At 38.6% G+C, this 17,268-nt stretch overlaps 1 protein-coding gene across 1 annotated transcript in view; it reads right to left on the reverse strand.

Moving 5' to 3' along the window:
• Positions 1 to 17,268, reverse strand: part of STYX (serine/threonine/tyrosine interacting protein) — a 45,191-nt gene that overhangs the window by 3,830 nt on the left and 24,093 nt on the right. Inside the window, exons 4-10 of the mRNA XM_066341946.1 lie at positions 16,357 to 16,454; positions 10,732 to 10,792; positions 9,598 to 9,634; positions 9,114 to 9,153; positions 8,974 to 9,024; positions 7,643 to 7,715; positions 2,124 to 2,217 (exon numbers count right to left, since the gene is read on the reverse strand). Coding sequence (XP_066198043.1) covers positions 2,124 to 2,217; positions 7,643 to 7,715; positions 8,974 to 9,024; positions 9,114 to 9,153; positions 9,598 to 9,634; positions 10,732 to 10,792; positions 16,357 to 16,454 — 454 coding nt within the window. The remainder of the gene's footprint in view (positions 1 to 2,123; positions 2,218 to 7,642; positions 7,716 to 8,973; positions 9,025 to 9,113; positions 9,154 to 9,597; positions 9,635 to 10,731; positions 10,793 to 16,356; positions 16,455 to 17,268) is intronic.

Raw genomic sequence — 17,268 nt, forward strand, 5'->3', positions numbered from 1 at the left:
GGACATAAAATTTAAGAAATTAATTTGATATTTGTACAATTTTATTCTGTAGATATAATTATCTTTGCTTTCATAGATGCCACTGAAAATATTTTGCTACTGAAGCTGTGTTTTTTATCACCAAATGGTGAGCTGGGAGAAAGGATGGCATGCGGCATATAAAGAAGGGATTTCTTTTATCTACTCTTCACATCAAATTCTGCTAGTACAAAATTTCCCACATAGATTCAAAGCTGTCCCTATATGTCCAATAGGTATAATCAAAAATTGGAATCTCGATGGAGGAAAACTGTAGAGAATAATAACTGGTAAAGCAGTGCTGTGTTATATGCCTAACAATGGCATGGCCTTAAATTTATGCTCAAATAGTTGTGCTAAGTCACAGTAATAATGTTTGAATTCAGAGGGCAGATTCCAACATAAAACTAATGTGTTACAATAAGATTAACCAAATAAGGACAGAAATGAGATAAAGAAAGTTTGCTAGCTATAAGGCTAAATACTGTTGCTGTAACTGAGTTTTCAGGTGAGGTGCTGCACTCACCTTCTACTAAGGGAGGTAATGGACAAATAACTAATGCAAGACAGAAAGGGAAGAACATAGATAAAGGAGTTTCAAATGACAGGACTGGAGGAAGAGTAAGCTAATCATTGTGTTTTCTTGAGATAGCATCTGAAGTAAGTTTTTAAGAACTGACTGAATGTGATGCTTTCTAGGTGGAAAAAAGACACAGGAAACTATCAGCAGTTGTTTTCTGGAGTGCATTTATAAAGAGCAACAGTGAGGGATACAAAGAAAGATCAGAACATTGAATTACTACCTATGACACTACCTATATGTTTTCTTCTGTATAAATTAATCCAATGACGGCTTTTGTACAGGAAAAATATCACAATTAGAACTATCTTTAGTAAAAATAAGTCTGGCCACAACACTGAGAACAGACCAAGTAAAAAAAGTTTGGATAGGAGGCCAATATGGGTCTGAATTAGATTAAGATTAAGGGACAGGAATTTTAAAGGTACTGAGAAAACAGACACTAGGAGATTTGGAAATAACTAGATGAAAGTGGAAAAGAAACAAAGAGTTAATGACAACTAAGAAGCTGAATCAAGGGATGAATATTTAACATTATTACTACAGGCTGTGGAATATAGTCAAGAGTGCTGGACATGGGGTTCAGATCACCAGGGCTAAATAACCATGGAGTTACATAACCTCTTTTCCCTATCTTATAAGGTCATTGGTTCAAAATAAAATGCAATGTACTTGAGAGAGAAAAGACATAAATAAAGAAATTCCATGAATTCTAGTAGAGTAAAAGACACAGTGTCAACAAGGGTAATAAGATCTTGGAAAAGAAAAGCCAAAGTCAAAAGATTTTGAGAGTGTGCTTTAATCATTAACTTTGAAACCTGGAAGGAGGGTCTGAAGGGAGAAAGGACTGAAGTATTGATGGCAAGAAAAAAAAGGAAGTAACTGACATTCAACACTCTAACTTGAAATCTACTTTCATTTATTAACTACCATTCATTCTTAAAAAGATCACCCCTTTTCTTATTATTTTAATCTAAGTAGCAACACAGTAATACTAGTTAGAGACTGAAAACTAAAACAAGTAGATTTAATCTTCCAACTAGCATGCACCGATTAGGTAGTTGTGTGTACATAGCGGATAATACACTTTTAATTATAAATTTGAAATTATCTTGTTTTAACCCTTTGAGTAGTGAGTTTTTTCACGCTCACTGACCTCTGGGAGTATTTTTTTTTTCTTCAAAAAATGAAATTAGTTTCAGTAAGTTTTATTAACTTAAAATCATGTTTATTTTATAATCAATTTATGGAAACAAGAACATACATTTGCCTTTTTTAAATGTTACCTTACACATTTTTAAAATAAATCAATCATACTCTGGATGGTCAGCAGGCACAAGGACATACATGAACATTCGTACTACTTTAAAGGGTTAATTCAATGGTCTACTCAGTTTTCTAAACCATTTTAATTGTTCAGTGTAACTTGTAATAAGCAAAATATGCTTATTTTCTACCTTTCATAACATCATCTTTCTCCCCACAACCTTCTCAAAAATGAAAAAAACAAAACAAATAACCTTACCTGTGGTACCAGAATGAACAGATAATGACCGTTCTATCTGAAGTGGTGACATCATCTGTATTGTTAATTTTGCTAGGTAGATGGCTTCATATTCCTAAAAGAAAAATTAATTAACTTAAATATACATTTAAATTCTTGGACACCCAAAACAGTGGTCGATGTGTGCATTATTGGTATTCTTAGTTTATACCGAAAAATATGTTAGAACCATATTGTTGTAAGAGAAAGGCAGGCTTAAAATTCTTATCTCATAATTTCACATCTACTGGTGAGACTCTAAATAGAGGCAGGCCGACTGCTTGCACTGGGGTGCCACACACTGAGCTATCAGTCAGTCAGTATCTGTTCTCTGCCACTGGCACATTATGATAAGGCAAGTATAGCACGATCACCACTATTACTTACCATTGCACTGATAGAAAATATTCAAAGAGAAAGCAAAAAGAAAACAATTAGAAAAGTGACAAATTGCCATAATTTGAAGAGATAAAAAGCTAAGACAATCAACTAGAAAATTTTTGAGTCAGAGTTTAATAAGGTTGCCAACTGAAAACTTAATAAAAACCAATAGTGCCCTGGCCGGTTGGCTCAGCGGTAGAGCGTCGGCTTAGCGTGCGGAGGACCCGGGTTCGATTCCCGGCCAGGGCACACAGGAGAAGCGCCCATTTGCTTCTCCACCCCTCCGCCGCGCTTTCCTCTCTGTCTCTCTCTTCCCCTCCTGCAGCCAAGGCTCCATTGGAGCAAAGATGGCCCGGGCGCTGAGGATGGCTCTGTGGCCTCTGCCTCAGGCGCTAGAGTGGCTCTGGTCGCAACATGGCGACGCCCAGGATGGGCAGAGCATCGCCCCCTGGTGGGCAGAGTGTCGCCACTGGTGGGCGTGCCGGGTGGATCCCGGTCGGGCGCATGCGGGAGTCTGTCTGACTGTCTCTCCCTGTTTCCAGCTTCAGGAAAAAAAAAAAAATGCAAAAAAACCAAAACAAAACAAAAAAAACCAATAGTTTTCCTGTAGAACATGAGGGTGGTTCATTCTTTCACAGATTGACACAAAATTTCTGGCAACCAGACCAGTGGTTAAAACTACTGCAGCATATACAGAGAACCAGTTAGAAAACATACTAGAAGAAACAATTTTATTTATAATGGAAACAAAAAAAATACTTAGGAATAAATTTCTTAAGAAATTCATGGCCTGGCCTGTTGGCTCAGTGCACAGAGCGTCAGCCGGGCATATGGACGGCCCGGGTTCGATTTCTGGTCACAGAGAAGCAACCTATTATTTTCCCCTCTCCCTTTCCACTCCCTCCTCCCATCCCACAGCCAGTAGCTCGAATGATTCAAGTCTCGACCCCAGGCACTGAGAATAGCTCAGTTTGTTTGAGTGCTTCAGCTTCAGGAGCTAAAAATAGCTTGATTTCAGCATCAGCTCCAGACTGGGGTTGCCAGGTGGATCTGGTCAAGGCACATGCAAGAGTCTGTCTATCTCTCCTCCTCTCATTAAATAAACAAATAAAAATTCCTATATTCTGTGTATAGAAAACTAAAACACTAAAGGATATAGAAGTTGATTGAATAATTGGAAAATTCTTCAAATGGAAGACTAAAAATTTAAAGGTGTCATTTCTTTCAGAATTGTGAATGTAGAGACAGTATTATTAAAAACTATGGGACTTCTTCCAATAAAGTTAACACCAAAAAACAAAAAATAAAAAACTAAGAACCTACCAGGAAGTCTAGAGAAAACAATAGGGGCATCTTAAGCCATACCACAAATTGTTTATATAATATTAGAATATTTAAAGCTCTTTGATACAGGTACAGCAATAAACAGATAAACAGACCAGAATATAAAGTCCAGAAAGAAACAGACCTAGGCCTGACCTGTGGTGGCGCAGTGGATAAAGCATCGACCTGGAAATGCTGAGGTCGCCGGTTTGAAACCCTGGGCTTGCCTGGTCAAGGCACTTATGGGAGTTGATGCTTTCAGCTCCTCCCCGCTTCTATCTCGCTCTCCTCTCTCTGTCTCTCTCTCTCCCTCTCTCTCTCTCTCCTCTCTAAAAATGAATTAAAAAAAAAGAAACAGACCTAGATACAGAATAGAATTTGCTATATAATAAAAATGGCACTTTTTCGCCTGACCAGGCGGTGGTGCAGTGGATAGAGCCTCGGACTGGGATGCGGAGGACCCAGGTTCGAGACCCTGAGGTCGCCAGCTTGAGCACAGCTCATCTGGTTTGAGCAAAAAGCCCACCAGCTTGAACCCAAGGTCGCTGTCCAGCAAGGGGTTACTCGGTCTGCTGAAGGCCCATGGTCAAGGCACATATGAGAAAGCAATCAATGAACAACTAAGGTGTTGCAATGCGCAATGAAAAACTAATGATTGATGCTTCTCATCTCTCTCCATTCCTGTCTGTCTGTCCCTGTCTATCCCTCTCTCTGACTCACTCTTCTCTGTAAAAAAAAAAAAAAAAAAAAAAAATGGCACTTCAAATCAGTTGGCTAAAAATAGATTTCCTTAATAAGCAAAGAGCTCGCACAGACCAATGAGAAAAAGACCTACAACCTATGTAAAAAATGGCCAAACCGTAAGTTGCCCCTTTTACTACCATTATGGCAATAACCAAAAAGTTTGTTAAAATATAAAATACTTCTGAATAATGGTATTGATTATGGTATGATGGTGTTTACATTATTTTAGCCTTTTTAAAGTCAGTCTGACAACATCACATTTAAATGTCTTCTAACCCAGCAATCCCACTTTGATCAGTTAATCTTTTTTTTTGATCAGTTAATCTTATAGGTATAATTACACATCTAAACACATGCACCTACTAGTCTTTCCAATATTGTTTATAATCATAAAAGGCTAGAAATAATCAAAAGGCCCATGTCCAAAGAACTGGTCATATAAAATTGTTATATATGTATATATACAAATATTTTGCTGGTAGAGCTATATATGCTGTTTTAGAATGATCTTTGAGACATATTATTAAGGACACTTATTTTTCATTATATTCTCCTTAGACAATACTGAATTTAAAATTTTTTAACCATGAGTATATGTGTGTGTGTGTGTGTATATATATATATCTTAAAGATTTTATTTATTGATTTTTAGAGGAGAGAGACAGAGAGAAACAGGGATGTGAGGAATGGAATGCATCAACTCATAGCAGCTGTTTACCGTATATGCCTTGACCAGGCAAGCCCAAGGTCTCAAACCAGTGACCTCGACATTCCCAGTCAAATGCTTTACCCATTGTACCACCACAGGTCAGGCCATATTAATTTTTAAAATGTAGAAATCAGTTTTTTTGTTTGTTTGATTTTTTAGCAAGAAAGAGAGAGGGACAGCTGGAAAGGGAGAGAATTGAGAAGCATTAACACATAGCTGTGGCACCTTAGTTTACTCATTGATTGCTTTCTCATACGTGCCTTCACTAGAGGGCTCCAGCCAAGCCAGTGACCCCTTGCTCAAAGGGCTCCAGCCAAGCCAGTGACCCCTTGCTCAAGACAGCGACCTTGAGGTCATGCCTATAATCCCACACTCAGGCCGGAGACCCTGTGATTTCAAACCTGGGTCCTCAGAATGCCAGGCCGACACTATATCCACTGTGCCATCACCTGGTTAGGCCAGAATCAGTTTTAAAAGAGATGTATTAACACAACAGTGTTAAAAAGGTAAAGAAACATCAATTACAGTTAGCTTTGTGTTCTATAACTATAAGAAAGGAATAAGAAGAAACAATTTAAATAAACAAAATGAAGACAAAGATACAACTATTTCTCTTTTAAATGAGGAAAAAATTAAAAGTAAATTACAAAAAAAAAAAAGGTAAAATTTGCCCTGGCCAATTGGCTCAGTGGTAGAGGATTGGCCTGCCATCCTTTACGTCCTGGGTTCAATTCCCGTTGAGAGCACACAGGAGAAGCAACTATCTGCTTCTCCAATCCTCCCCATTCCCTCATCCTCTCTTGCAGCCATGGCTCGATTGGTTTAAGCACATTGGCTCTGAACACTGAGGATGGCTCCATGGAGCCTTCCTCAGCTGCTAAAAATAGCTCAGCTGCGAGCATGGCCCTAGATGGGTAGAGCATCAGCCCACGATGCGGCTGCTGGTTGGGGCACATGCGTGAGTCTATTATACCTCCTCTCATCTGGAAAAGAAGAAAAAATATGAGGTAAAATTTGAAGTATGGTAACTGAGACAACCTATACTGTAATGCAGTGGTCCCCAACCCCCGGGCCACGGACCAGTACCGGTCCGTGGGTGATTTAGTAATGGTCCGCAGAGAAAGAATAAATAACTTACATTATTTCCGTTTTATTTATATTTAAGTCTGAACGATGTTTCATTTTTAAAAAATGACCAGATTCCCTCTGTTACATCCGTCTAAGACTCACTCTTGACGCTTGTCTCGGTCACGTGATAGATACATTTAATCGTCCCACCCTAAGGGCTGGTCCGTGAAAATATTTTCTGACATTAAACCGGTCCGTGGCCCAAAAAAGGTTGGGGACGACTGCTGTAATGCACTTGATGTCTAACTGTGAGATTTATTCCTGCATAAACGGTGAAGTCAGCTAAAGCACATGCTTCAACCTATGATTTTCCTTCTTGGAAAAAATTAAACTAGTCTAATCAGATAATTATCTTACTGTCTTTTTTAGTGCATTTTCAAAGCACCGACAAAATCTGAAAAAAGATTAAAAAGATAAAGCATATAAAATAGAAACCGTTGTTCGATGTAGTATCTTAAAATCAAAAGTGTGTATGAACCCTGACCAGGGAGTGGTACAGTGGACAGAGCATCAGCCTGGGACACTGAGGATGCAGGTTCAAAACCCCGAGGTTGCTAGCCTGAACATGGGATCGTAGACATGGTCGCTGCCTTAAGCAAGGGGTCACTGGCTTGGCTGGAGCCTCCAGGTCAAGGCACATACTAGAAAGCAACCAAAGAACAACTAAAGTGCTGCAACTATGAGTTGATGCTTCTCATCTCTCTCCATTCCTGTCTGTCTCTCTGAAAAATGAATACAAAAACAAAAAACAACTGTGTGTGTGACCAAAGTGAAGGAAATTTCTAACAAGAATTATTTTACCTTATATTTAACAATGTGTCTTTAATTCTTTTTTTCTGGTAACAGCAGCTTTCAAGAAAATTTGTTTAAATAGAAATGTAAACTTGAATAAAGAATAAAATTATATTAGGGCAATTTTTAAGTATTTATAAAGTAAATTCTACAACCTAAATTGCACAGACAGAAGATTTTAATTATCCTACTTTCTGTATGACTTGTGATGGCGCAATGGACCAAGCGTCGACCTGGAATGCTGAGGTCACCAGTTCTAAACCCTGGGCTTGCCCAGTCAAGGCACATGTGACAAGCAAGCAAAGAACAACTAAAGTTACGCAACTATAAGCTGGAACTTCTTGCCCCTCAATGCTGTAAAAATAAATTTAAAAAAACTATCCTACTTTCTGACTGCTTTAATGGGGAAGAAAAGAGAAATTACCTGAAGTTGATGGACAAATCCAGCATTAGGATTAATACAAAATCTTCTTTCTTGAACATAAGCAAACGCATCTCTGAAAACAGAAAAAGAAAATTAAAGTGATGCTATTAGTTCATGAATTGATCTTAATTTTTTCATAATTCATCTAAAAGAGAAACTTATCTTAAAATTTATCTAAGATAGGAAATCATAATCATACAGCTTGTTTTCCAGAGGGGTAGTGAGTTATAGTGGATAAGTTGATAGCATGATCAGATTAATCACAATAAAATGGAATTATAACACCTGTCTTGGAGGTCTGTTATGAAGATGGGAGATAATAAGTGAAAAGCACCTTATATAGCACCTGTCACACAGTGCATGCTCAAAATATTATCACTGGTCAAATGAGAAGTATATCTACTTCCTTCATTGTTGTGAGGCTTACATGAGACAAAAATGCCTAGTAGAGTACCTGAACATAGCACAGACCCAATAGATGAAAACCATTTTAACAATTAATATTAGTGACAAGACACCAAATAAGAAGGAGAATATAAAAAACAAAAGTCTCCCAATGCTTGTTAATCTTTTTTGATTAAATAAGGAAAACATTTGTATTCAAATAGTAATATTCCTTTAAGACTGACACAGCCTGACCAGGCAGTGGTGCAGTGGATAGAGCATCAGACTGGGATGTGGAGGACCCAGGTTCGAGACCCCAAGGTCTCCAGCTTGAGCACGGGCTCATCTGGTTTGAACAAAGCTCACAAGCTTGGACCCGAGGTCGCTGGCCCAAGCAAGGGGTTACTCGGTCTGCTGAAGGCCCACGGTCAAGGCACATATGAGAAAGCAATCAATGAACAAATACGGTGTCGCAACGAAAAACTGATGACTGATGCTTCTCATCTCTCTCTGTCTGTCTATCTCTATCTATCCCTCCTCTGACTCTCTCTCTGTCTCTGTAAAAAAAAAAAAAAAGACTGACACTTAGAGCAAACTTTTCCATTGTAATTTATTAACCAATGTCACTCCAATAAAAAAGTGTGACATAATATTTGAACTTAGACTAACAAATTCCCTAGTATTAAGTAGTTTTCCATGGATTATTCTAGCCATAACTACCTTTGCTTCTTAAAATAAGAACAGCACTAGCTCCATATAACCAAAAAAATTAGCCTAACTAGAGATGGTAGCAGGATAGAGTAGCTACAAAGGTAAGAGAGTAAGCATTGGGTATAATCAAACATGACTAGAAAACAAAACAATAGAAAATTAATTCCCAACATCTCCATTAAGCTCTATTTTAATGAGAATTTAGACTGTGGCTAGGTTTCAGAGTACTTTCTTACCTGTACTTCATTCCAAATGTCTCCATAATGTATGCAATAACAAAGGCAGCACTGAAGAAGGAGAAAAAAATTTAGAAAAAAACCAGAAAACACAACACATTAATTAAATGCTAGAGAAAAAAAGATCTCTAACTTCCTACCTCCTGGAGATCCCTGCATTTCCATGGACAAGAACTTTTCCTAAAAAACAAGAAATAGTTATTCTGATAGAAAAATTCCTGATTCAACAACTAAAAAATATATTGAAATCATGTATCATACGGTATTAAAATAAATCTTTTATTTTAAACTTACCACTTGGATATTTATTAATATTCAAATCTTTACCATTTATTTACACTAACTGTAGAGAATACAACAAACTTTTAATTAAAGAGATTTAAAGCTGACTCAGAATTTGAAAACAGTTTTATAAGGATATTTAAGAAAGTCTACCCCCCAAAAAAAATTTAAAAAAAAAAAAGAGAAAGTCTACCCAAATGAAACAAGAAGTCAAGAAACATAACCTTGAAAATAGTCCATTATATATAAATACAACTTCCACTGCCTGAATTTAAAATGAATACTAAGTAAAAAATTAACAAATAATCTCCTAAAAATAAACATTAGCTAAATATCATTTACCTCCAGTTTGTATGCTCCCATCAATAAATTCTTTAGTCTGAAGGAAAAGTGTGTTATAATAAAACATGTCAGTTAACATAACCATAAAATACATACAGTGAAACATATATTAAAAATAATTTCCTGATAATTTATATGAATAAAAATTACATTAATTCAAGAATTTTCAAAATGCTACAACTATTTCAAGTTTAAAAAAAATAAAGAAGCGCCCTGGCCGGTTGGCTCAGTGGTTGAGCATCGGCCTGGCATGCAGAAGTCCCGGGTTCGATTCCCGGCCAGGGCACACAGGAGAAGCACCCATCTGCTTCTCCACCCCTCCCCCTCTCCTTCCTCTCTGTCTCTCTCTTCCCCTCCCGCAGCTGAGGCTCCATTGGAGCAAAGATGGCCCGGCACGCTGGGGATGGCTCCTTGGCCTCTGCCCCAGGTGCTAGAGTGGCTCTGGTCTGGCAGAGCGAGGCCCCGGAAGGGCAGGGCATCGCCCCCTGGGGGCAGAGCATAGCCCCTGGTGGGCGTGCCGGTCTGTCTGACTGTCTCTCCCCATTTCTAGCTTCAGAAAAATACAAAATAAATAAATAAAGAAAGAAAGAAAGAAAGAAGCTAATATTTAATTTAAATCCAAAGTATGAGTTTCTCAAAGTTTTGGAGCTCATAAAAAGGTTTTAGAAATAATAAAAATTAAAAAAAAAATACTATCCTGCAATCTTCAGTCATAACAAAGTACTAAGTTTTAGAACAATTAAGAGCAGGGGTCCCCAAACTACGGCTGGCCCGTGGGCCACATGCGGCCCCCTGAGGCCATTTATCCGGCCCCCGCCGCACTTCCAGAAGGGGCACCTCTTTCATTGGTGGTCAGTGAGAGGAGCATAGTTCCCATTGAAATACTGGTCAGTTTGTTGATTTAAATTTACTTGTTCTTTATTTTAAATATTGTATTTGTTCCTGTTTTGTTTTTTTTTACTTTAAAATAAGATATGTGCAGTGTGCATAGGGATTTGTTCATAGTTTTTTTTTATAGTCCGGCCCTCCATTGGTCTGAGGGACAGTGAACTGGCCCCCTGTGTAAAAAGTTTGGGACCCCTGATTAAGAAGTTAAACCATAAATTTAAATGATATTAAAATACTGATACTTACCATGGGAAAAAAACGTATTATATTTTCAACTGGATTATCTGCAATATCCAAGACTAAATATCTGAAAAAAAATTTTTTTGTAATAAGCACACTTTCAGATAAAACTTTTATGTATTAAAAAACTAACTTTGGGCCCTGGCCGGTTGGCTCAGTGTTAGAGCGTCGGCCTGGCGTGCAGGAGTCCCGGGTTCAATTACCGGCCAGGTCACACAGGAGAAGCGCCCATCAGCTTCTCCACCCCTCCCCCTCCTTCCTCTCTGTCTCTCTCTTCCCCTCCCGCAGCCGAGGCTCCATTGGAGCAAAGTTGGCCCGTATCAATACACAGAAAAATAGTTCATTCATTTTCATGGTTACAGTGTGCTATTGTACATTTACACAATATATTTCAGTGTCTTATACTGACGGACATTAAGCTTGCTATCATCTTTACAAACAATAAAGCAGAGCATTAAAATATTTTAATGTACTATGCTTTTTTTTTTTTTTAATTTTTGAGGAGTTTATTGACCGGCAACTACAGGGGGGTAAGACAAACCCAAATCCTGCCTGTACTATGCTTTTATAGACATAGAATATCTCTATGATATTCAAGGAAGAATTTTAACATTAGCTTCTTCCCGGAAGAGAAGCTAGCTAAGTGTCTGGGTTTAGAGGAGGAAAGAGACTTACATTCATTACATAGCTTTAGTACCACATGTAATATACTTATTTTTAAAAATAAAAATGACATTAAAATCACTAGCTATTCAACAACATTCATTATAAGATAAATGAGGTAAATTAAAATGACAAGAAACACCATTTTAAAGCTAGGAGATACCACAGAAAGAATCACTCTCATATACTTCATAGTGGAGATGTAAACTGATCCAAGCCACTGGAGGGAAATTTGCAACATTAAAATTCTTTTTTTTAATTTTAAATTTTTAATTGATTTTAATTTATTGTTTACATAGATTCTAGTGTTACCCCGAATGCATCGCCCCTCCTCCATATTCCCCTCAACACCTCCCTTGCCCCCTTCCCATTCAGGTTTATCCCATCCTATCATCCCCTTTCCCAGTTCTTTTTTCCTCTGGTCTCTTCCTTTGATATCTCCTCTGTCTCAATTCCATTCCTCAGTTCACATTGTTCATTGGACTCCTCAAATGAGTGAAGTCATATGATATTTTTTTCTTCTGCCTGGGTTATTTCGCTTACCATAATAGTTTCCAGGTCCATCCATGTTGTCGCAAAACGTAAGATTTCCTTCTTTTTCACAGCCCCATAATATTCCACTGTATATATGTACCACTGCTTTTTAATCCAATCGTCCACTGACGGACACTTGGGCTGTTTCCAGATCTTCACTATTGTGAACAATGCTGCCATAAACATGAGGATGCATTTCTCCTTTGGAAATAGTGCTATGGTGTTTTGGGGGTATATTCCTACAAGTGGGATGGCTGGGACAAAAGGCAGTTCGATTTTTAATCTTTTGAGGAATCTCCACACTGTTTTCCACAGTGGCTGCACCAGTCTGCATTCCCACCAGCAGTACACGAGGGTTCTCTTTTCTCTACATCCTCAAAAGCACTTATTCTGTGTTGTTTTGTTGATGAGCACCATTCTGACTGGTATGAAGTGATATCTCATTGTGGTTTTAATTTGCATTTCTCTAATGATTAGTAATGTTGAGCATTTTTTCATATGCCTATTAGCTATCTGTATGTCCCCTTTGGAGAAATGTCTATTCATTTCTTTTGCCCATTTTTTGATCGGATTGTTTATCTTCGTGGTGTTGAGTTTACAAGTTCTTTATAAATTTTGGTTATTAACCCCTTATCAGACGTACTGTTGAATGTTATCCCATTGTGTGGTTAGTCTTTTTATTGTTCATACTGTCTTTAGCTGTGCAAAAGCTTTTAATTTGATAGTCCCATTTGTTTATCCTGTCTTTTATTTCATATGCCCGTGGAGATAAATCAGCAAATATATTGCTACAAGAAATGTCAGAGAGCTTACTGCGTATGTTTTCTTCTAAGATGCTTATGGTTTCACAGCTTACCTTTAAGTCTTTTATCCATTTTGAGTTTATTTTTGTGAATGGTGTAAGTTGGTGGTTTAGTTTCATTTTTTTGCAGGTAGCTGACCAATTTTTTCCAACACCTTTTGTTGAAGAGGCTGTCTTACTCAATTGTATATGCTCTTACCTCCTTTGTCAAATATCAGTTGTCCAGCCCTGACCGGTTGGCTCAGCGGTAGAGCGTCGGCCTAGCGTGCGGAGGACCCGGGTTCGATTCCCGGCCAGGGCACACAGGAGAAGCGCCCATTTGCTTCTCCACCCCTCCGCCGCGCTTTCCTCTCTGTCTCTCTCTTCCCCTTCCGCAGCCAAGGCTCCATTGGAGCAAAGATGGCCCGGGCGCTGGGGATGGCTCTGTGGCCTCTGCCTCAGGCGCTAGAGTGGCTCTGGTCGCAACATGGCGACGCCCAGGATGGGCAGAGCATCGCCCCCTGGTGGGCGTGCCGGGTGGAGCCCGGTCGGGCGCATGCGGGAGTCTGTCTGACTGTCTCTCCCTGTTTCCAGCTTCAGAAAAATGAAAAAAAAAAAAAATGAAAAAAAAAAAAAATATCAGTTGTCCATAAAGGTGTGGCTTTATTTCTGGGTTCTCTGTTCTGTTCCATTGATCTATATGCCTGTTCTTATGCCAGTACCAAGCTGTTTTGAGTACAATGGACTTATAGTATAACTTGATATCAGGAAGTGTGATACCTCCCACTTTATTCTTCCTTTGCAAGACTGCTGAGGCTATTCATGTTCTTTTTTGGTTCCATATAAATTTTTGGAATATGTGTTCTATATCTTTGAAGTATGTCATTGGTATTTTAATTGGTATTGCATTGAATTTATAAATTACTTTGGGTAATATAGACATTTTAATGATGTTTATTCTTCCTAACCATGAACACGGTATATGCTTCCACTTGTTTGTATCTTCCCTGATTTCTTTTATCAATGTTTTAGAATTTTTTGAGTATAAGTCTTTAATCTCCTTGGTTAAATTTACTCCTAGGTACTTTATTGTTTTGGTTGCAATAGTGAAGGGGATTGTTTCCTTAATTTCTCTTTCTGACAGTTTATTGTTGGTGTATAAAAATGCCTCTGATTTCTAAGTATTAATTTTATATCCTGCCACCTTGCTGAATTTATTTATCTGGTCCAGTAGTTTTTTTGAGACTTTACTATATACAATATCATATCATCTGCAAATAATGATAGTTTTACTTCTTCTTTTTCAATTTGGGTGCTTTTTATTTCTTCTTCTTGTCTGATTGCTGTGGCTAGGACTTCCAGAACTATGTTGAATAAGAGTGGTGAAAGGAGGCACCACTGCCTTGTTCCTGATCTTAAGGGAATTGCTTTTAATTCTTGCCCATTGAGTATGATGTTGGCTGTGGGTTTTCACAGATGACCTTTATCATGTTGAGGTATGTTCCCTATATTCCCACTTTGCTGAGAGTTTTGATCATGAATGAGAGCTGGATTTTATCAAATGCTTTTTCTGCATCTACTGAAATTATCATGTGGTTTTTCTCCTTCCTTTTGTTTATGTGATAAATCACATTGACTGATTTGCGAATATTGTACCAGCCTTGCCTCCCAAGAATAAATCCCACTTGATCGCTGCGGTTTCCACCTCTCCTGCACGGGAGCAGCTGTGTTCACGTGCCGGGGTCTACAAGCCTCAGGAGGCTTCGGCCTTCACCCCACCCCACAGGTGGGACTGCGCGCTGGGGCCACAAGCCTTGGCACTGCGGGCAGGGCTTCGCACCTGTGCTTAGCTATGGGTCTCAGCCTGTTCTCTGGTTTTCGCCCTGCCCCTTTGGACGAGCTGCACTCGCTAGTTGGGCCAGGCGGGGCTTTGTGTCAATGCTCAGCCGCAGGTCTCGACAGTTCCCCGGCTTTCTCCTTTCCCCTGTGTGCAGGCCTGCAGGTGGGACCACTTTTGCTCACCCAGCCCGGTCGAATGCTTTCGTGCACCCCTTCCATCCCCGCCAGGCAAGACTGAGCTCCTGCCAGGCCTCAGTCATGGTCGTCCAGCTTCTGCCCCTGGTGATGGTACTGTGCTTTCACATCCTGCTGCTGCCCACCCTCCAGCGAGCACTCAGCAGTGTGGGTGGGGTAGCTTCAGCTCAGACCTTAGCACTCAATACTGTATTCCTGAAGGATCCCTCCTTCTAAGTGACTCTGCTCTGACTGCCACAGGAGAACTTGTTTGCCTGGTGTCCTGCTTCCCTTTGCTGGTATTGCTTGTTCCAGGGGAAATAGTCACTTTAGATTTGGGGAATGACTCAGCCCAGGTATTAGGGTGGCTGTCCCTCAAAGTGTTTCTCCCTGTGCCTCATAGATTACACTCTCTTCCTGCTACTCCGGTCCTCTCAACTCTCCCCGTCTCCCAGAGTCCGGAGTTAGTGGTTGTGAAAGAGGTTTTCTGCGTGGTCCTTTTAAAAAGAATCCTGTGTCTGAGAAATCTGTCTCTTTCTCACAAACAGTATATCCTGACTTGTTTCACAGCTAAACACTGTCCATATGCTTCTTCTCGGCTCTGGGGCTGCAGGCTGGGGCTTTGTTCCTGGGCCCAGGACACTCCCCTCTTCACTAAACTTGCCCGTTTGCTCCTGGGAGCTGGGCAGCCCTCTCGGCATTTCTGCTTTTCCTACCAGTCTCATTGTGGCTTCTTCAGTGTTCCTTGATTAAAGAGTCCTCTTAGTTTAGTCCAAAGTTGGTTTTTCCAGATGATGGTTCTTAAAATTAAGTTGTAACCCACTTTGGTTCTGGGAAGTGGAAGTTGGTACATCCGCCTACTCTATTGCCATCTTGCTGCCCCCCACAACATTAAAATTCTAAATGCTAATATTCACTGATTACACTTCTACAAATTTATCCTACTGATATATTCCTACATGAATTATATGACATGTACAAGGATACTCACTATATTCTCTATTAGCAAGTCTAGAAACAATCTAAATGTCCAACAATAGAAGATGGGTTGAATAAATTTTAGTACGGTCATATAACAGATTACTGTGCAACTTAGAAAAGAATAACAGCTCTAAGTAATGACATAAAGCAATCCCCAAAAACTATACAATTAAAAAAAGCTAGCAACAAAAACAAAAGTTTATCTGTAGGAGTATTCTTAAATATGTAACATTACTCTGGTAGGATACTCAAAAGAAGTAGTAATTTGATGCCTCAGGAGGGGAACTGATTTTCTAGAGAACAGGAATAGAGAAACCTACTCTTTAGTATGCATGCTTTTGAACCTTTAGAATTCTGCATTATGTACATGAATTACTTATTTAAAATATTTTAGTGATGGGCACACAACATAATCAACAGTTCAAATGCTATAGAGATATGTACCTGAAACCTATGATCAATGTCACCCCATTAAATTTAATTTCTAAATAAGAGAAAAAATATTTTAAAGAAAATCTTTTAAAATGATGTACTATACAACCCATCTCTATAAAATGAATATGTACAGTAAAAGTCTGATACAATAAAGTCAACTTCAGATAAATGTATACTATACATTTGCTACACACATTTTAATAAATCATAGCTATAATTCTTACCTAAATAATTGCTGAAAGTTTGGTTTAATAAAGTTTGCTTCAATATTTTGTCTTATGCATATTATATGGGTTATTCCATGTTTCTGTAGGATAGGTAGCTATAAAAAAAAGAAGAGGCAGGAGAGAAATAGTTTAAAATATAAAACATCATCTTAGTGTAACACATTTGAAAATACATGATTCAACATTAAAATCAATATAGCCAATGAGTTTTAAATAAAGGGGATTAAAGCCCATTTTAAAATCATAAAACTGAAATGATGAGAAAGAAATTTCAATGATTCAAGAGTAATACATTAAATGTCCTCAAGGCTAAGAGGCTTATTTTACATCTATAATCTTAAAGCTTGATGGGATCTTAAAAATAATTTATTTGGAAAACAATACTATACAGTACTAGTAGTTAAAAGCATGGGTTTTAAAGCCATGAGAGCCCAAGCTTTATATCCCAGCTCTGTTACTGACCTGAGCTTTGTGGCTCAGTTTTCTCATTTGAAAACGGGGAAAACACTACCTACTCACTGAGTGCTTGTTAAGAATTATATAATACTCCATTTGGCATAGTGCCTTCAGCATGCCAAATGTTTAGTAAATAGTGGTTACATATATTGACTATAATCTTTCTTCTTTAGGGGAAACTAAGATATAAAGAGTTGTTCAACATCACTGACTTAGTAATAGCAATACCAAAGCTCAAATCTCTAGGTTATTCCTGGCTTCTCCCAGTACCCTTTTGTTTTACTACAAACCAGAATTAATTTATACAATTCACAGATTAAATCTTTCAGGGTTTTAAAATTCTACTAAAGTTAAAAAAAAAAGGCAACACCTGACCAGGCGGTGGCGCAGTGGATAAAGCGTCGGACTGGGATACAGAGGACCCAGGTTCGAGACTCCAAGGTTGCCAGCTTG

This window comes from Saccopteryx leptura, chromosome 6 (assembly GCF_036850995.1).
Source record: "Saccopteryx leptura isolate mSacLep1 chromosome 6, mSacLep1_pri_phased_curated, whole genome shotgun sequence".
NCBI classification, from domain to species: Eukaryota; Metazoa; Chordata; class Mammalia; order Chiroptera; family Emballonuridae; genus Saccopteryx; species Saccopteryx leptura.